This window comes from Colossoma macropomum, unplaced genomic scaffold, assembly GCF_904425465.1.
Source record: "Colossoma macropomum unplaced genomic scaffold, Colossoma_macropomum, whole genome shotgun sequence".
In the NCBI taxonomy this organism is placed as follows: domain Eukaryota; kingdom Metazoa; phylum Chordata; class Actinopteri; order Characiformes; family Serrasalmidae; genus Colossoma; species Colossoma macropomum.
Window position 1 is genome coordinate 2,461,759 of NW_023494800.1, and position 21,463 is coordinate 2,483,221.

Sequence of the window (21,463 nt, forward strand, 5' to 3'; positions counted from 1 at the left end):
CTCAGTCTTCAAACAGTGGTTCACATGTTCTCCTGCTTTGTCGGAATGAAACCTGGAGCCACATTAGCCCTTTTCAGATAAAACTGGACAGATTGATCTGAGTAGTTTAGTAGTCTAACTGATAAATCCTGGCATGTGTCATTGGAGGGCACTGCTGCCCTGTTGCAGCTTTATGTTGGAGGAAGTGATGTAAACCTTGATGTAGACTGTCTCTTTTCAGCCTCATTACTGATGGTAGTGCAATTGTTAGCAAGTTAGTGAATATATTAGGCTAATATTACACTCATAGGGTCAGTTTCCTGGTCAGAGATTAGGCCTAGTATTGAAATACATTTTACTTTCATCAGAGAACCTCATTCAGAAGGAAACGTAGTCCAGCACTAGGTTTAAAACTTGTCTGCAAAACCAATCCATAATGTTTTTGAGGCAAAATCTGCATACAACAGAAACATTTCATATAGATGACATAATTTCATGAGGGAAATCTTGGAGCAATGTGGCTAATGTTAATCAGGCACATTAAAAAATGAAATAGCAGTGAATGAATTATGATTGGATGTGTATGTGTATGTTTGAACACCCACGGTCAAATTAATCTACATATCTCTAAATTTAAATATGGCATTTTCTGCAAATTTTAGTACATAATTTCTGTTTATTTGCAGAGTTAATACAACATAAAGTACAAAATGTGCCATTACTTTTGCGCGAACCATATTTTATGTGTATTTTCCAGTTTGTTAAATGCAGCAAATAAACAGTAACTGTGCATTAAAATGTGCAGACCTGTGTTCTCTGTAGAGGATGCTTTAACTTATTTTCACTTCAGCAAAACCTGGAAACTTTTGTATATGGCTGTATGTGATGACAGATTTGTAACCGTACTCTACCATCCAATTACGAAATATTAGGATCTTTTTTAAAAAATTTTTATTACAGAAAAAATATAGCTGGAAGTCTAAAATGGCTAGAATAAATTATTGAATTCACACTGAACAAATTAGCATAACCTGTTAGCATAATTTCCTAAATGCTACCTGAACATGACCTGGAAAGGTGTGTACATTGATACTATAATGTTGTGTAATAGAAGAATATAGTTAAGCAATAGAACACGAGAGGGGTGTGTTATTGCGAAATAACGTCACGGCTGTGATTTGGTCGTCGTAGATCATCACAGCCGTGATGTTATTGGTGATAACACACTCCTCGAGTGTTCTACTGCTTTTATACCACAGTTAAATAAATAAAGTAATAAATTAATAAACTGGGCCGTGAACGCGGCGTTTAATATGTTTTAATGTTCGCAGTTCCTTCACCAAATTATAGTTCCTTAACACGCAGCTAGTTGCACAGCCAGCAGTTCGTTCTGCAGCTCCACACAGACCAACTGTCAGTTTGGGAATTTAGTGTCGTCTCATCTTCAGAGTCTGACCAAATCGGCTGTCGGTCAAATGTGATCTTAAAAGTATCCATTTTCTGTTTGTGGCAAAGTGAGAAGTAAAAACGTTCAAATGGCTTGAGCCATTTACAGCTGCCAAAGTCATTGCTTAGCAACAGCGTCTCAGCGGAGTGATACAGTGTTTGTGAATAAACCCGTGATGTTATGGTGAAATAACAGCACGGTTAGAACGCTTCTCAACCAATCAGCTTGCGTGGCCGGAACTAACTGTTGTACAATGTAGTATATAATATAAATGCATATAAACCAGTTTCTAGCTTTAAGCACTGAGTGCTGCTTAATAGAGACCAAATTGGAGTTTCAGTATTAAAACACCCATCCAGAGTTCAAATAAACCATTTGGGGATTTTTCTCTTACCATGGCCACCTACAGCAGACAGGAAACAGCACTCATCCTCTAAAAATATCATTCATTTGAAGAACTATTTAAAAAGAAAGATCTTTCTGAGGGGTGGCTGAACATTGTTTAAGCCTTTATCTTACTGATAAAAAGACTCAACTGATAAAGTGAAATTAGCACTGTAACGTGCTGAAGGAGTTCCGTTAATGCCTTAAACTGATAAAGGAGGTTTTGCACTCTATCAGATTGCAGTGTTTCTGAACACACTCTCAGAATGGAGCAACGAAAAAACAACACATCTGTGTAAAAAGTAAAAGCAGTGTGTTGCTTTTAACTAGTAGCGTCAAACGGTTCTTATTCTGACCCTTTCTATTCGTAGTCTCACTCTGAAGACCAACTGCTCATGTTGTATGTTGCTATGACTCTGCAACTGTAGCCTTCTTGCTAAAATACAGCTTTTATATGGCAAGTTCTATTATGGCTCTCTTGATAAAAACCAAAGTTATTTCCAGCTACTCAGTTTGTTGAATCTGTAGTATAATTTATAAGCAAAACACAGCAATATCAGTAATATCAGTAACGTTAGTGTGGAAGCCGCCTTCAGCAGACTACACCGCGAGAGAACTATGAATAAATTAACCAGCAACAAACTAACAAAAGCAGCAGCTTGGTGGAGCGCTGTAAAAGACTCATTGCCAATTATTGCAAACGCTTGATTGCAGTTGTTGCTGTCCCTGGTTTAGGTGGGATACACAGATTTGTTTTATCCCTCTGTGGCAAACCTGTAACTGTGGTTACAATAATGTGTCTGTGCTTTGTGAATACATTTTTATTTATTCAGAGAGGTGACAAATCTTTAAATCCCAAGTATCAGCCCCCATCCAGAGATATGCCGTCAAACACACTAATACCTGCCTGGTATGCAATAGAAAAAGAAAATCCTTTTTTGGTTTTTTGCCACAAAACGATACCCAGCCCTATATATGATATATAGACCTATTGACTGTATAAATCATATATATGATATAACTCTTTGGTTGGAAGATGCAGAGACTGTTGCTCTCACTGGACATTGGTGATGATAATTAGAAACTGTGTTCACTCTGTGGAGATCATATCATAATAATACAAATGTGATTCATCACAAGTAAATACAAAAATGCAATTAACCAGAGTTAATTGTTTGGCAGCCCTACTTAGCACAATATTAGAGCAGTACAAAAAATAGACTGTAATAAATAAACAGTGAAATAATTTGATGAGTACAGACATTAAACAATACAGTCATATGTGAAAGTTTTGGCACCTCTGGTCATGTATTTGATGATTTTCTAAGTGATAATAAGTTAATAATAAGCACATCCTCTACAGAGAACACACTTCTACTCATTTTAATGCATAATTACTATTTATTTGCTGAATTTAGCATTTTGGGGAAAAAAATTAACATAAAATGTGGCCTGTGCAAAAGTCATGGCACATTTTGAATGTTTTATTTTTTCAGTATGTTAAACTCAAATAGAAATTGTGCATTAAATTGTGGAGAAAATAATGTCATATTTGTAGATGAGTAAGTCTTAACTTAGTTTCACTCAGAAGAAATCATTTGACTGGGCATGTTCAAACTTTTGCAGACCATTATGAAAAAATAGAAATGCAGTTTCTGTCCAGTGTGGTAAAGATGCATACGCTTAGCTACTCGCTGAACCCTGGCTGTGTGGCTGCGACAGGAAGAGCTGAGCATGCATCGGCTCAAACCGCTAAAGCTGAATAAGTGTGAACTACAGACTACTGTTTATTTATTCCAGCCTACTTTTGTGTTGCCTACTTGACTTCCACAGGGTGAACAGCTAAAACTGAATAATTGTGAAATACAGACTAAACAGCGAAATATAGAATTCTCAAATTTATATAAGAATGAAAAGCAGAAAAATACAACACAAATAATAATGTTACGTTTTAATAATACTTGATTTTTTATAAGCAAAACAAGGCAAGTTAAGTAAACTTAGTAGATTTCACATCTTTTCACACAGAGATAATTCCATAAGAAGAAAATATAAGACATAAATTAGATGTAGTCAGAAGCAAAAGTTTGAGCACCCCTAGTCAAATGCCCATATTTTGTTGATTTGAAAATAACACATCTTCCACAGAGAACACACTTCTGCACATTTTAGTGCACAGTTACTGTTTATTTACTGAATTTAATTGGTGGAAAAACCCAAAACATAAAATGTGGTCTGTGCAAAAATTATGGTACATTTAATATTTCATGTTTGATTTTTTTCCAATATGTTAAACTCAGCAAATGAATAGAAATTATGCACTAATGAAGTTTGCAGAAAAATGTCATATTTAAGTGTGTTCCCTGAAGAGGATGTGTTAACTTTTTTCCACTCACAAAATCAACAATATAATTTGTTGTAACATAATTTGACAATGATGTTCAAAATCTTGCATACAACTGTATATACAAAATCAAGGAGAAGTGCAAAGTGCTAAGGCATGGGAAAGAATAACTGGTCAGATTTGGGATCTATCCGAGTTCATCTGGCAGCTGGTTCCAGCTTTGGGCAGCAGTAGAACTCTGTTCTGCCTCGCTGCTTGGTTCTAGTTGTCTGCATTCTCAGTCTGAGTGGTCTGAGAGGCCTGCTAGGTTTATGTTCTTCTAGTAGTTCAGAGATGTATTTTGGTTGTAAGTCACTGAGTAATTTATAGACACAGCAGCATTTTGTAATCAATTCTGTAACTGAGAGCCAGTGTGGGATCTTAATGCTGCAGTAATATATTCAGTTTACTTTGTCTTAGTGATCATTTGAGCTGCTGTGTTTTGGATAAGCTGTAGCTGTTTATATAAGACAAACCTTTCTGAAAGAACAGAAACTAGAATGCATTCATTTGCACCGCATACAAATAATTAGAGTCACCAGCAGGTACTTGTAAATCTGTTAGTGTTCAAATGCATTATATATTTAATTTTCCAATATAGCAATTATACTTTGTTTTGGTCTAAAATAGTGGAGACTTCCCTGGTTTATTAATGCGCACAGAAAGAAGACATCGTTGGCTCTGACATTTTTTTTTTTCATTTTTGCATTAATAAACCACAGTTTCCCAACTTCTTGTTTTACTTTTCTAGAACAGGCAATGTTGGTCACTGTGCCTGTCTGAAATCACTGACAGGGCTTAAAGAAAAGAAAGAAAGAAAGAAAGAAAAACACTGGTGTAATTAATTTAAAGTTTACCCTAATTTAACAGATGAATAGATGATTTCATTTTCCTCGACAAGGCCAGAATTCTGAGTAAGAGGAAACAGAAAAAGGGTCTTTTATGCCAAGAAACACAGAAACTTGAGTAAAAGGGTTATTCCACACCAACACAGCTCACGTCACAGATTTACACAGACATTCAAGCAAAAAAAAACTATTTTATGCCATACAAAATTAAAAACGGTGCTACAAGTAGTTATTGAAGTTATAGTTATAAAACGTTTAAAGTTTTATCAAATTAGATTCCAAATTTGGCTATTAAATGTTATATTTACTGCTCAAGAATATTAAGAATATTCCACCATAAACAAACTGATGTCATATTAATAAACAGTGCACCCAACAGGTTTATTTATTGGAGGGTATGCTTTACATGGCTGAGCATGGAATCTTTCATGTTTGAAGTTCCATAAATTTGTTATTGATTTATTTACGACTCATCTGTATTTTTTCCCATATGCTACTGGGACATTTTAGTTCATGGTGTATAATGATGGAGAATATGTTGTATACGGTTCTATAGAGCACCTTTTTGAAAATGGTTCTATATAGCACCAGAAAGGGTTCTACTGTTGTTACAAGCTTGACATCATAACAATAGCCAGGGGTGGCACCATGGATTTTGGGCCCCGTGAAAAGATATCACATTGGGCCCCTCCCCCTCAGGCATGCCAACCTGAAAATATAACGCTGTGCAGACATGCATGCAACGTTCTGCATACAGTGGAATTCACTATTTGATGCAAGACTAATACCCTCTATAAGAAATGTGCTAAAGGCCCAAATACAGAGGGTCCCTGGATGTTTACCTTTTGCCAAAAACAAGAAAAGAAAAAGTAGGCAATAGTTTTATTGGTGCATACAATATTATATTATTGATGATAGGTTAATAATTTAAAATTGGATTAAAAATCAGATGTTCTAATCATTTTTAGGGCCCATATCAGTCACAGGCCCTTAGAATCATCCTAAACCCCCCCTCCCCCACTCATAAAGCCCCCCTGACAATAGCAGAACCCTATTTTTTGTGCCATATAGAACTGTTGTCTTTACTAAAGACTCCTTGAAGAACCATCACTTTTTACTAGTGACCTAGTAAAGTTTTTGCTTGAATCCTTTATGGATTTATGGTTTGAGCAGATGGGCGCTGAAAACATTGGTGTGAAAGAGCCCCAAATAGAAATGAGGAAGGAAATGGATTTTTGCCTAACTTTGCGTTTACTCACAGAAATTGATGAGAACTCAGCAAATGCAACTGCAGGAGTTTCTGAAGAAACAGGACACCATTTATATATTTTAGTCAGCCAGTCAGAGTTTTGCTTTCACTTCCAACAGTTCTTACTTTGGAAAATGTGGGACATAAAATGTACAGTACTGTGCAAAAGTTTTAGCACCAGAGGAAACTAGATTTAAAATCTGGTCAATAAGAGTTTCTTTGCTCAGAAAAATTCTCTCTCTCTCTCTCTCTCTCTCTCTCTATATATATATATATATATATATACACACACACAAATAACATTGAAAAAGTTATTTCATATTTAATAGCAGTTATTATATGTATGTAGATGTGTTGGTTTAACCATTTCCTGCCCTCTCCTCAAAGTGGCCCAGTATTATTCGTAGTTGTCATCCAGTACCTGCTTCATCTAATCAATACTTCATTATGTTAAATCAGGTGCTGCTGATGGAATTTAGTAATGTTTGGAGGCGTCCTGGACAAATCTGGAACTAAACTCATACTTTTTTAAAAACAAGCAATTATTGTTACATTTTACCGTATGTATGTTTATTTGCTTTTATTCTAATGATATATAGTGATTTTACAAGCAGAAACACACTTATTGTTCATATAAATGGCTTTAAACAATCTGCTCACATGCCTGAATCTTTTGCACGGTACTGTAGACGTGTTTGATATAAAGGTGACCCACCTGATTTCTGCCTGACGTTCACTGCTGCATATGTAATGCTGTCATTCACACTTGTAAATGACTCCATCCTCTCTGATTAGAAAACACAGTAAGGAAATAAAGTCATTCCTCAGTAATAAAACATAATAAACAGCTCTGAGTGCAAACAAACCTCATCATCTCAGTCAGAGATTTTATTTCAAGAAATAATGTAATTTTGCCCAAAAGGTAGCACACAAAATTTTAGACATGGTGGGTGTGGCCTAAAGTTTTACCTTAAAATGAGTGCTTTTGGAAAGCATGCAAACTTTGATAAGTCATAACTTTTAAAATATTTATGATAGATGCCTGAAATCTTATATTATTCTATAGTTTAATGCATGTTTAACTCCCAAAACAGATACAGATCAGTCGAATAGAAACATGCATGTCTACCAATTTATGGCTTACTGAAAATCTGAAGAAGAAATGCACTGGAGCAAATTTGGCCACCCCTATCGTCACACTGAAGTACATCTGGTTTTTCAGATTTTGGTATTTATTGCTCGTAATACAGTACACTTTTTAAAACTAGCTATATGTCTTACTGTAATAAGTTATTATAAGTCATTTATTGTAATTTTTTATAAAAATAATCACATGTATTGCTCATGTCTGGCAAAGTCTGCCATGAATTAGTTCACCAATAATTTATACATTTTTCAACAGACGTTTCCTGTTTTTGTAGTTACACCTTAACCAAAATAAAAATTCAGACATCTACCATCAGTAGTTCAAAAGTAATGACCTGAATACTGCAGCTCTGTCCTGGCTGATCTCTGTGGGCCATCAGGCTCCTCAGCTGATCCAGAATGCAGCAGTACAGCTCGTCTTCATGCTCACTGATGTCACAAAATGCTTTCACCTGCTTCCTGTAGCTGCATCAGATTTAAAACCCTACTGGCTACAAAGCTAAAAATGGACCGAACTTGGTCTTTGAGCTTCAAGTACAGCTCAATCTGCCATCCTTCAAGACATATAGCAGACCAGCATCCAGACTCTTCTCTATCTTCTCTAATATTCATAAAGCTTCTCAAAGGTGGAGAGCTGATCTGGGTTCAAATTCTTCTCTTATAAGACAGCCTTACTGACAGAAACAGATCTTAGATCAGCTCTCCTAATCTGAGATGCTTTATGAATACGAACCCGGGTGGTGGAACAAACTTTCCCTCAATGTCGTCAAAGACCAGTCAATTCAAAAAGCATTTAAAATTAACACTAATCTGGCACTTAATGAAATGTCTGACTCTTTAGACACCAAGTCAAAGATACATTCTCTGATTGGACAACAAAGCACTTTTGTAAGTCGCTCTGTATAAGAGCTTCTGCTAAATGCTGTAGTGAATTTTGTGATACTGTCATATTCATTTAATATTTAAACCATTTTAAAAAAGTGAGATACTGAAGATGTTGTATGTAAAGGTATATGTTTGATAAATTTGATAATGATAATAATTTTTCCATACTTTTAGCCTTTTTTCTCCAGCATACAGCACCAATCAGGACTAGGAGGAGGAAGGAGAACACAGTGCAGACACTGATCAAGGTGAAATCTTTAGGAGGAAGACCAGGACCTGTCAGAGAATGCAGAGGGGTTACATAAATGATGTCTTTGCAGATTTCACAGTGAATATGGTCATTAAAGTCACTTTGTATACTCGGTCAGTGTCTGTTGTAATCGGGTGACCTTTAAGGTCTTTTCTTATAGTCTGTAGCAGTTTTAAACTCACCCATGTTGTCATAGTGAGGAGCTGGAGTTGATCTCGTCGTGGTGGTGAGGTGCTGGTTAATGTTGAGAGTTAATGGAAAAAGTGCTTTTAGTTTGGAGTCATTAAACACAGCACACGTCCAGGTTCCCTGACCCATAGTAACTCTCCTCAGCTGATGTGGGTTTGGAAAGTTCTCTTGGGTTTCCATGTTGATCCAGTACAGTCGTGTGTTCGGCAGGTGATGAGAAACATTACACTGTAACGTGACGTCGTCCCCCTCAGTTAGCTGCTGAGGGTCGGCATGAACTGTGGAGCAGAGAGAGACATTTCAGTTCAGTTTAGTGTGTAACGTCAGCACTGACCTGTTTGAGCAATCAGCAATAAGGTTAAACAGAAAGGACGGTTAGGTACCTCTCACCACCACAAGTTCAAAGAAAGTCTTGTGTTGAGATGAACGTTGACATTCGTATCTCCCAGAGTCGCCCCAGTTTATACTTGAGATGTTTAAAGAAAAGTCATTGTCCTTATTTCTGAAATGGAGCCGTTTCCCAAAGTGAGTAGAGTTCAGTCCAAGGGTGAGAGTTTTATCTGAATGGTGGGGTCTCCAGAACCAGGCAGCCCTTAAGGGTGTAGAGAGCAGATTTTTGCAGAAGAGGAAGAGTGAATCTCCCTCACTGGTTCGAAACAAAACCGACTCGTCATTTGATGATGCTGAAATAAACATACAAAGTATTTTGCAGGCATTATTATTATTATTATTATTATTATTATGTAAATATGTACATAGCTATATAACTGTTTACCATCTTTCAGTTCAAATTTTGTATGGTTATTGTGGCAGACATACTCTCCCTTATTCTGAACTTGAAAGTTTTTTATAAGTAGATATTCTGTCCTGTTTAAATTGACTCTCATTGTGTTGCTGGATTGAGGTCCTTCCCAACGATCCTGTCCAGTGCTGGAGGGGCAGCTTAAAGAAACATCATCCCCTGGAGCAATTTGAGTAACTGCTCCTAAAGAGAGACAGAAACAAATGTACTGAAGTAAATACTGCTCTCCTTTTCACTCACTCTATCCCATCAAATGACAGTCATTTATTAACTCACCACCGGAGCCTGTAGATTCACCAACACAAACAATCAGACAGACTAAGAGCCTCGCAGACATTCTGAAAGACAGAGATACGCGAGTCATGCTGCAGTTAGAGGAACATCAGTCTCATATTTCCTGCTATGAGGCATGCAAAGAGGAGGTTTCTGTCCGAGCATGGTCAGACTCTACCAACATCAGACTGAAGGCGCAAACAAACACAAACCACTGAGATGAAAAAACCCAGTGAGCCAGGCAGACATTGGTTCACTGGCAGATGATGTAACTGTAAATTAGAACAATTATAAATATAGTTTCTTTTCTGGGGATTCAGCATCTGTGGGTTTCAAATGGTGTGGTGTCCTCAGTGGTCATGTGTCTCATAGAAGTGTCCAAGTCGATGTCTTTGCATTTTTTCTCCCTTTGCTTCTGAATTCAGGCCTGTTGTCGTGAATTTGCATCTGGTTATTTTTGACTTTCTGTCCATTCTCCATCTATGCAGTACCAAAGTCTGGTTCTCTAATGTTTTCTGTAGCAGGCAGTTGGATGTTGTTTATAATGCTTATCAGAGAGTAGCACAGCCATCTTAGTGCTAGCGCTGTCGTCAGGAGATTGAAAGCTTGATCCCCGGCGATGCCACAGCTATTCATGGTTGGGAGTCCAAGAGCAGTAAACACAAGCAGTTAGAGTTCTCCTCCAAGCGTGTTGAGCTGTCCAGGGATGTCATGTTAGTGGCAGATTGAAAAGATTTGGTGGCACTTACATGTTTTAGAGTACACCTTAGCCATCATCTTCCCAGTTTAGTAGCATCATGTGATGGGGAGAGCTCACTAACAGGTGGAGTAAATTAGGTTCAAATAAAAAAAATGTCATTAATTCACAAGGAGTTCTTGTTTAGGACATTTAAAGCCCTCAGTGGTGTAAGGACTGTGTCTGTTGAACATCATTATATGCTTCGTTCAGCTGAGACAGGCTTACTTCTAGGGTTGCTAGCATTCAATAAGCCTGGACTGTCCAGGTATTTGGTTAACTGTCCACAAAATGAATTAATGTCCACAGATCAAGCATTTTCATATGTTAGTGTTTCTTATGAAGTTTAAACTGCTCCTTTTTTTCCAGTCAGTTTTTATACAAACAGTGGGATTGATTAGTTCAGATTAACCTCAATGTAGAGACACCTGTTTGGGAAAGGTGCACTGCTGGTAACGTTTTTAAGCAGCACTACAATCAAATAGCTAAATAAGATCAGGTCCTGTAGATGAACTGATGTCTGTCTACCTTAGACTACATTGTGAGCAGAGCTACCTCTCCGCTAAATTTAGTACAAATCAAGCCACTGATTAGGAGTCCTGGAGTTTACAGGGCTGAGGTGGCAAATCTACTCACAGCTCAGTGGGTGGAAGATCATTTTATTGTATAGTTTTCCAGAAAGTATTTGCAGTACGAGCCTGATCACAATTAAAAACATATTTGTTCAAGCTAACATGCACCTGCAGCACTGAGGCTCATTTTCTCTTCTATAATTTCTGTTTCTTAATTTGAACTGTACTGGTTTAGCTTTGAAATGCTTTGTTTATCTTCCTGTATCATTTAAAAAATGCAATACAAATAAAGTTCATGATTATTATTATTATTATTGAAGCACATGCAGACTCAGTAATCACAGAGCAATTCATATGAAAAAACAAACCACCAGGCTGAGATCAAAACCAGAAAACTCTGATCGACAATCAGCAGTGAAATTTTTCACCTGTGCACAGGTAAAGGTAGTGAGGGGAAAAGAAGGGGCGGGGCCTCTGGAGGTCAGCTGAGTGGCAAGCAGCCAATCAGAAGTGCTACATGGCGCAGATAAACAGTCTAGTAAATATAATTTAAATTATTTTTATCTTTGATGTGGTCATTTGTGGTTTTAATGTTGAAGAGGCTCGTTTATATTTATTTAAATGAGGTCTGTTGGACTTCCTGTCTAACCCACTGAGAGTGGCAGTGGAGTCCCTAGCAGAGCTAACAAGAGCTAGCCTGCTAGGGAGCATGCTACTTAGGCTAATGAGTTAGCTTTCTGAGTAAACAGGCTTCTCAAAGTGAACATTTCTTCAAGTAGGATGTTCCTGGATCTGTATCACATCTGGAGCAACTTTCCTTTTAACCAGCTACTGCCATCTGCTGTCAGTGTGGCTGCTGCTCCTCCCTGAGACACTTGAAACTCTCAGTAATCTGTAGTTAGCCAAATTTAGCTGAGCCATTGAAGAAGTTCCTCCAAACATGCTATTTTACCGTGAGGTAAAGCAAATGTTACTCATTTTAGTTCTTAGAAGTGGACCATTTCTCAGAACTAAATCTTGATGTATCTTGATTTGTGGAAAATACTGAAGCTGCATACTAGTCAGGCTAGTGAGTTTGGACAGTGAGTTTGGACAGTTGGAGGTATTTGCCAAATCTGTTTAGGTCACTCATTGCTGATACAGCTTTAATCTCTGTAGAAAAGCACTGTCCAGTAGAATGAGACACGCTGGAGCAGCAGCACATGAACCTAAGGTCTCCATGCCCAAAGCCAAGCGTGGGCTAGAGGGGTATAAAGCCCCCCAGCATTGGGAACTGGAACTGCATTCTCTGGAGTGATGGAGCTCCATCCAATATCTTTGGGATGAGTTGGAGTGATCCAGAACTGACCATTCAACATCAGTACCTGACCTCACTAATGCTCAATCAAATCCTCACAGCAATGTTCAACGTCTAGTGTAAAGCCTATTTACCTACCTGTTTAAAATTTAGTTTTTAATCACTGAGCTGAGTCGCCAGAGGGGGTCGCTAAAGATCAGCATTTGGAAAAACAATCGTTTCAGTTCCCAAACCTCTATCAGTGACGTTAAAGAGTAAAAGGCGATATTTTTACTGTGAAGCTGAAGAGGAACAGACTGTAACTGTGCTCTCCTGTGAGGGGAAAGGGGAGGGGCAGGCCCTCTGAAGGTCAGCTGACTGGTGAGTGGCGAATCATTAGACCCGTGTGATGCAGATAACAAATCTAGACAATTTCATTTAAATTTTTATCCTCATGTATCTTCATACATTCAGCATCATCTTGCTGTCTTATTTTGTAAACTTTGTTCTCACATCTCTCCCGTTTAGAAAGAACTGCACTGGCTGCCTGAATCTTATAGGACAGATTTTTGACAGCAGCTCAACAAAATTCTATCCCAATCCAACTGTAGCCCAACAAATGTCCTGTACAAACTTCACCGTACCTTTACTATATTGTGTCCTAACTTAACTGCTGAGTTAAGTGCACTGTTTAAAGTGATGTAATAAAACATAGAGGTTAAGTGGAGAGACTGAAGAGAAATACAAGCACAAGGAATTCCCAGATCATAAAGAATGTGATTCTTCACTGTTTCCTCTTGTTTCCTCTTGTCTGAATTCAGGGCTGTAATTTTTAATTCTAATCAGGATATTTTTGAAATTCTATCTTTATTCCATCTATGCAGTCGGATCCAATGACAGTTTCTGAGTCTTTCACAACCTGTGATAGTGTGGGGCCATGAGGAGGATGGATATATGTGTGGAATCTTTCTATTAGGAATAATTCTTGTTCAGTAAAGTCTGTTAGAGTACTTAATGTCCTAATCTGACTGTAGCTTTACAAAATTCTGTCCTAACTTGGCTGCTGAATTAAGTGAAAAACTAGTGTTTATAGTGATAAAACATAGAGGTTCAGCACAGACGACTGAAGAGGAATCACATAGTGGGTCAGAAGTGAAGTGTGAATGAGTGCAATATGGTATAAATCTAGGTGTTGCCTGAACAGGTGAGTTTTCTGACCGTAGTGGAAAGAACTGAGTGACCGTGCTGTCCAGAATTCATATGGGAAGCTGTTCCACTAAGGGGCGCTAAAGGACACTAAAGCAGAAAGACTGAGTCTTACAGGCATGTTTAGATTTTAAGGAAGGACAAATCAAGAGCCCAGAATTCAGAGACCTAACCTGGCTTGCAGGTGTGTAGTTAAAAACGAAGGTGCAGAGGTAGAGAGACCCTTGAAGATTAGAATGGGAGAACCAGAGCTGTATATCTGATTCTCGCTTCCACAGGAAGAAACTAGAGTGAGAATATTTAAATAATATAACAGAGAAAGACGGAATGTTACAACAAAATATGACGAAGTTCAGTCATCTTTGTTTTATTGTTTCAATTAAAATGTGTTTTATATATTTACTCTTGGTCTCTTCTGTTTTTTCTCATTTAATACACCAATCAGGACCTTCGGCCTTTAAACACAGTTTTCATTTTAATAATAAACAGTGTGATCTGCACTTCATATGAATGCTTAACACACACACACAGACACACACACACACACACACACACACACACACCCCTAATATACACACACACTCCTTGTTGATCAGTTTACTGTGATGCAGTAATGTCACCGTTGTCAGATTGGTGCAGATCACTATTATAAAATACTGTATTTTCATACAATCTTCCCTCAAGACAGTTATCCTGTAATGATGATAGAAGTAATAGGTAGTGCTGTTAGCTGTTAGGCTAACTGAGCACTGCTGCACACACAGACGATGCAGCACGTCTTCATTCACAGAGCTGCTCTGTTTTATCTGACAGTGATGTCACAGTTCTGTCCCACTCCATTCCCCTCCTGACCCACCTTTTGTCCCACTCCATCCAAAAAGCAAACAAATAAACAAACAAACCTTAAATTTATACTGGTTACCCTATCAAAGGTGAGGTAAATTATGTACATGAGTTAATAATTCATTTCAAATGTTCAGTTTAGAGGGTAAAATACTGGCATCATTAATCTAAACTTCTTGAAAAATAATGGTTGTATATACGTCGTCACCTTCAGCCCAGAGGAGATTCTGAACAAGAGACAGAAACGAGACTTTCATTATAGAGAAGCACAGACAGACAAATAGAAATAGAGGAAACGTAAGTTGGGTTTTTGCTGATTTTGCATTTACTTACAGAAATCGTCAGGCATTCAGGGGAAGCATCATCTGCAAAGAGTTTCATACATTATATCATTATATCTGTAACATATTCCAGAAGACGCTCAACACATTGATGTTCATATCTGAAATGTTAAATCAATATGTCAGTAAAAATGCTGCTGTGTTCTGTAAAAAAAGAGTTTCTTAAGTATTGAGGCCCTTAAAGAAATGTTTACTTTTCTCTGTGGCTAAAATCAAGCCGATATGTACTTTACTACCTCAAGTGTACAACTAAGACCATTAAAACCTAAAATTATTTTATTTGCATAAAATTATTTTATGTATGGATGTTGACAAATGACACTGTATTCACTTAAACACAGTAACAGCTAAATTAAATGTTTTGATGTGTTTTGTACTCGTTTCTAGAGTCAGCAGTGAGTAAATTGAGTCACCTCTGTCATTTATATCAAGATTTCTTATCTGATTTTTCAGATTTTGGTATTTATTGCTCGTAATACAGGCAGCACAGTGGCGCAGTGGGTGGCACTGTCACCTCACAGCAAGAAGGGCCTGGGTTAGATTCCCGGCCGGGCGACCGGGGTCCTTTCTGAGTGGAGTGCATGTTCTCCCCGTGTCTGTGTGGGTTTCCTCCGGGTTCTCCAGTTTCCTCCCACAGTCCAAAGACATGCAGTCAGGCCGATTGGACATGCTAAATTGCCCCAAGGTGTGAATGTGTGTGTGATTGTATATGTATGTCTGTCTGTCTGCCCTGCGATGGACTGGCGACCTGTCCTGCCTTCCGCCCAGTGACAGCTGGGATAGGCTCCAGCACCCCACCGCAACCCAGAAGGATAAGCGGTTTAGATGATGTGTGTGTGTGTGTGTGTGTGTGTGTGTGTGTGTGCTCGTAATACAATACACTTTTTTCAACAAGCTGTATGTCTATAATAAAAGTTAATTATTATAATCCATTTATTGTAATTTTTTTATTTATGTATTACTCATGTCTGGCAAAGTCTACTATGAATTCATTTACCAATAATTTATACATTTTCCAACAGACCTTCACTGTTTTGGTAGTTAAACACACCGTAAACAAAAGAAATTCATGCATCTACCATCAGTTGTTCAAAAGTAATGACCTGGATACTGCAACTCTCTCCTGGCTGATCTGTGTGGGCCATCAGGCTCTTCAGCTGATCCAGAATGCAGCAGCTCAGCTCGTCTTTAATCTTCCTAAGTTCACTCATGTCACTAAACTGCTGCGCTCCCTTCACTGGCTTCCTGTAGCTGCATCAGATTTAAAATGACTGTGATGACTGCAAAACCAAAAATGGACCCGTTTCTCCCGACCTGATGGGCAAAACTTGTTCAAGTACAACTCGGCTTGAACGGCCCTCCTTCAGGATGCATGGAGACTCTTCTCTGTCTTCTCTAATATTCATAACGTTTCTCAGAGCTGGAGAGCTGATCTGGGGTCACAGTCTTCTCTTATGAGACGACCTTGCTGACAGGAACAGGTCCTAAATCAACTCTCCTAATCTGAGACACTTTATGAGTACAAACCCAGATGGTGGAACAAACTTTCCCTCACTGTCTATAAAGACCCGTCACTTCAAAAAGCATTTCAAATCAACACTAATTCAACACTTGATGAAATGTCTTGTTTCTATGTAACTGTCTCTTTAGACACCAGGTCAAAGATGCATTCTCTGATTGGACCACAAAGCACTTTTGTAAGTCGCTCTGTAAAAAAGCTTCTGCTAAATGCTGTAGTGAATTTTGTGAGACTGTCATGTTTATTTAATATTTAAACCATTTTAAAAAGTGAGATACTGAAGATGTTGTATGTACAGACATTGTGTAAGATGAAATGTTTGTGATAAATTTTTTCTTACTTTTAGTCTTTTTTCTCCAGCACACAGCACCAATCAGGACTAGGAGGAGGAAGCAGAATACAGCGCAGACACTGATCAAGATGAGATCTTTATGAGGAAGACCAGGACCTGCCAGAGAATGCAGGGGGTTATAGAAATGATATATATGCACATTTCACAGTGAATTTTGTAATGAGTGTTACTCTGTTTACCCTGTGAGTTAGTACCTGATGTAGTCCTGTGACCTTCAAAGATGTGTCCTGTAGTCTGTAGCAGAGTTTTGGACTCACCCATGTTGTCATGGTGAGTGGTCGGAGTTGATCTCGTCGTGGTGGTGAGGTGCTGGTTAATGTTGAGAGTTAATGGAAAAAGTCCTTTCAGTTTGGAGCCATTAAACACAGCACAAGTCCAGTTTCTCTGACCCATAGTAACGTTCCTCAGCTGATGTGGGTTTGGAAAGTTCTCTTTGGTTTCCATGTTGATCCAGTACAGTCGTGTGTTCGGCAGGTGATGAGAAACATTACACTGTAACGTGACGTCGTCCCCCTCAGTTAACTGCTGAGGGTCAGCATGAACTGTGGAGCAGAGAGAGACATTTCAGTTCAGTTTTGTGTGTAACGTCAGCACTGACCTGTTTGAGTTATCAGGCTTTGAAGGAAGGACTTTTAAGGTCAAATAGAAAATACACGTTAGGTTACCTCTCACCACTATGAGTTCAAAGGAACTTTGTTCAGGTTTAGATGGATCCTGGGAACGTTGGCATTCATATCTCCCAGAGTCGCTCCAGTTTACATTTGAGATGTTTAAAGAAAAGTCATTGTCCTCATTTCTGAAATGGAGCCGTTTTCCAAAGTGAGTAGAGTCCGGTTGAAGGTTGATACGTTGATCTGACTGGTGGGGGCTCCAGTACCAGGTGGCCTTTAGCTTTAAAAAAAACAGTTTTTTGCAGAAGAGGAAGAGTTTATCTCCCTCACTGTCTCGAAACAAAATCAACTTGTCATTTAATGATCCTGCAATAAAGAAAGCATTATTATTATTAGTATTATTACTATGTAAATATGTACGTAGCTATATAACTGTTTACCTTCTTTCAGTTCCAATTTTGTACTTGCATTGTGGCAGACATACTCTCCCTTATTCTGAAAGTTTTTTATAAGTAGATATTCTGTCCTGTTTAAATTGACTCTCATTGTGTTGCTGGATTGAGGTCCTTCCCAAAGAGCCTGTCCAGTGCTGGAGGAGCAGCTTAAAGAAACATCATCCCCTGGAGCAATTTGAGTAACTGCCCCTAAAGAAACACAGAAATAGATTTATTAAAGTAAATATAACTCTCCCTTACTTTTTTCATTCTATCCCATCAAATGACAGTCATTTATTAACTCACCACTGAAGACTGTAGATTCACCAACACAAACAATCAGACAGATTAAGAGCCTCGCAGACATTCTGAAAGACAGAGATATCCGAGTCATGCTGCAGTTAGAGGAACATCAGTCTCATATTTCCTGTTATGAGGCGTGTAAAGAGGAGCTTTCTGTCCGAGCATGGTCAGACTCACACTGACATCAGACTGAAGACGCAAACAAACACAAACCACGGAGATAAAAAAAACACAGCAAGCCAGGCAGACATTGGTTCACTGGTAGTTGATGTAACTGTGTAAATTAGAACAATTATAAATATAGTTTCTTTTGTGGGGATTCAGCATCTGTGGGTTTTACACGCTCGTTAGTGGTGTCTTCACTGGTCATGTGTCTCACAGAAATGTCCATTTATCTGCTGAGGCGTCTTTATTTTTTGCATCTAGCTTTTCCATTCGCTTCTGAATCCAGGCCTGTAGCTGTGAATTTGCATCTGGGGGTTATTTTTTAAATTTCCATCCATTCTCCGTCTAGGCAATCATGATTCAGTGACAGATTCTCACTGAATCTTTTTATTAGACCAAAGTCTGGTTCTCTTGAGTTTTCAGTAGCAGGCAGTTGGATGTATTTGCCGAGTTTATAATGCTTATCAGGGAGTAGCACAGCTGTCTAAGCGCTAGCTCTGTCATCAAGAGATTGAAAGCTTGATCCCCGGCGATGCCACAGCCATCCATGGTTGGGAGTCCAAGAGCAGTAAACACAAGCAGTTAGCGTTCTCCTCCAAGCGTGTTGAGCTGTCCAGGGATGTTGCATTAGTGATTAGTAACATTTTTTGGCAGCACTACAATCAAACAGCTAAATAAGATCAGGTCCTGTAGATGGACTGATATCTGTCTACCTTAGACTACATTGTGAGCAGAGCTACCTCTGTGCTGAATTTAGTACAAATCGAGCCACTGATTGTGTGTCCTGGAGTTTACAGGGCTGAAGTGGCAAATCTACTCACATCTGCTCAAAGTGATCAACAATCAGTGAAGGCAAATTTTTCACCCATGCACAGCTTAAGGTGATGAGGAAAAGAGAAGGGGTGGGGCCTCTGAAGGTCAGCTGAGCGGCGAGTTGCCAATCAGATAAACGGTCTAGAGTTCAAAATTTTTGCTGCTCCTTGTTCGTTATTCATTTAAATGAAGACTCTTTGACTTCCTGTCTAACCTGCTGAGAGAGGCAGTGGAGTGCCTAGCAGAGCTAACAAGAGCTACCCTGCTAGGGAGCATGCTACTTAGGCTTCTCAAAGTGAACATTTCTTCAAGTAGGACGTTCCTGGATCTGTATCACTACTGGAGCAACTTTCCTTTTAACCAGCTACTGCCATCTGCTGTCAGTGTGGCTGCTGCTCCTCCTGAGACACTTACAATTACAGTTCATAAATGAAGGAGCATCTCAGTAATCTGTAGTTAGCCACATTTAGCTGAGCCCTTGAACAAGTCCCTCCAAACTTGCTATTTTACAGTGAGGTACAGCAAGTGTTACTCATTTTAGTATTACAACCCCGTTTCCAAAAAAGTTGGGATGTTGTGCAAAATGTAAATAACAACAGAATGCAATGATGTGCAAATCATATAAACTCCATATTTGATTGAAAATAGTACAAAGACAACATCAAATGTTGAAACTGAGAAGTTTTATCATTTTAGCAAAGAACTTGAGGATTTCTTTGTCTACGGTAAATAATATCATTAAAAGATTCAGAGAATCTGGAGTAATCTCTGTATGTAAGGGACAAGGCCAAAAACCGTTGTTGGCTGGTTGTGATCTTCAGGTCTCCCAGCGGCACTGCATTAAAGCAGGCATGATTCTGTAGTGGAAATCACTGCATGGGCTCAGAAATACTAACAAAAAAACACTGTCTGTGAAAACAGTTCGTCGCTGCATCCAGAAATGCAAGTTAAAACTCTTCCATACAAAGAAGACACCATATATAAACAGGATCCAGAAACACTGCCGCCTTCTCTGGGCTCAAGCTCATTTAAAATGGACTGAGGGGAAGTGGAAAAGTGTCCTGTGGTCCAACGTGATAGTATGGGGGGTGCATTGGTAAACATGGCATGGGTGACTTGCACATCTGTGCAGGCACCATTAATGCTGAACAGTATATGGTTTTGGCAAAATGTGCTGCCATCCAGACTACCTTTTTTCAAGGAAGGCCTTGATTACTTCAGCATTACACTGTCAAACCACATTCTGCATGTATTACAACAGCATGGCTCCATAGTAAACTGACCTGCCTGCAGTCCAAACCTGTCACCACTGAAAGTATTTGGTGCATTAAGGAATGAAAAATGAGATCAGCAGCTGAGCAGCTGAAATCCTGTATCAAACAAAAATGAGAAAACATTTCACTTTCTAAACTACAGCAGTATCTCCTCAGTTCCCAAACGTTTACAGAGTGTTGTTAAAGAAGAGGTGATGAAACACAAACAGGCCCCCGTCCCAACTTTTTTGGAACGTGTTGTTGGCATCAAATTCAAAATGGTCAAATATTTTTCAAAACACTATACAATTTCTCAGTTTCAACATTTGATATGTTGTCTTTGTACTATTATCAATTGTACAAAATATAGGGTTTATATGATTTGCATTTCATTGCGTTCTGTTTTTATTTATATTCTGCACAGCATCCCAACTTTTTTTGGAAATGGGGTTGTAGAAATGGACCAAAATCCTTGATTTGTAGAAAATACTGAAGCTGCATACTAGTTAGGCTAATGAGTTAGGATAGTTGGATGTATTTGCTAAATCTGTTCATGTCACTGGTTGCTGATACAGCTTTAATCTCCATAGAAAAGCACTGGCCAGTAGAATGGGACGCTCTGGAGCAGCAGCACATGATCCAAAGGTCACCATGTCCAGTGCCACTGAACTGTGGAGCAGTGGAACTGTGTTCTCTGGTGTGATGGAGCTCCATCCTACACCTTTGGGATGAGTTGGAGAGATCCAGAACTGACCATCCAACATCAGTACCTGACCTCACTAATGCTCAATCAAATCCTCACAGCAATGTTCAACATCTAGTGTAAAGCCTTCCCATCAGAGTAGAGGCTGTTACTGCAGCACAAACTCAATACTAACTACCTTCATTTCAGAAGAAACTCTGGACTCTACGGTCTTTTGGAGAAAACAGTGATTCTCAAATGTAATTTTAAATCACTGAGCTGAGTCGCCAGAGGGGGGCGCTAAAGATCAGCATTTGGAAAAACAATCATTTCAGTTCCCAAACCTCTATCAGTGACGTTAAAGAGTGAAAGGTGATATTTTTACTGTGAAGCTGAAGAGGAACAGACTGTAACTGTGCTCTCCTGTGAGGGGAAAGGGGAGGGGCAGGACCTCTTAAGGTCAGCTGACCAGCGAGCAGCCAATCAGTGGCCCTGCATGATGCAGATAACCAGTCTAAACAA

At 38.8% G+C, this 21,463-nt stretch overlaps 1 protein-coding gene across 2 annotated transcripts; it reads right to left on the reverse strand.

The window, feature by feature from the left end:
• Positions 1 to 4,251: 4,251 nt before the first annotated feature.
• LOC118820636 lies at positions 4,252 to 18,099 on the reverse strand. Of its 2 annotated transcripts, none has more exons than XM_036589022.1 (8): positions 18,032 to 18,099; positions 9,536 to 9,745; positions 9,144 to 9,443; positions 8,754 to 9,038; positions 8,490 to 8,597; positions 7,006 to 7,077; positions 6,301 to 6,341; positions 4,252 to 5,103 (listed from the first exon to the last, which is right to left on the reverse strand). In XM_036589022.1, exons 1-8 carry the CDS (start codon positions 18,090 to 18,092, stop codon positions 5,047 to 5,049), a joined length of 1,134 nt encoding a protein of 377 aa, XP_036444915.1. In that variant the 5' UTR covers positions 18,093 to 18,099; the 3' UTR covers positions 4,252 to 5,046. The 2 variants fall into 2 exon arrangements, with proteins under 2 accessions (XP_036444915.1, XP_036444914.1); XM_036589021.1 differs by lacking the exon at positions 18,032 to 18,099 and adding an exon at positions 9,839 to 9,922.
• Between the last annotated feature and the right edge of the window lie 3,364 nt (positions 18,100 to 21,463).

Coding starts and splice junctions, on each gene's coding strand:
- LOC118820636 (XM_036589022.1), bottom strand. CDS start 18,092: ATGTCTGCGAGGCTCTTAATCTGTCTGATTGTTTGTGTTGGTGAATCT. Junction 9,746..18,031: donor TGAATCTACAGTCTTCAGTG/GTGAGTTAATAA, acceptor GTCTCTCTTTAG/GAGCAGTTACTCAAATTGCT. Junction 6,342..7,005: donor GAACGTCAGGCAGAAATCAG/GTGGGTCACCTT, acceptor CTGTTTCTTCAG/AAACTCCTGCAGTTGCATTT.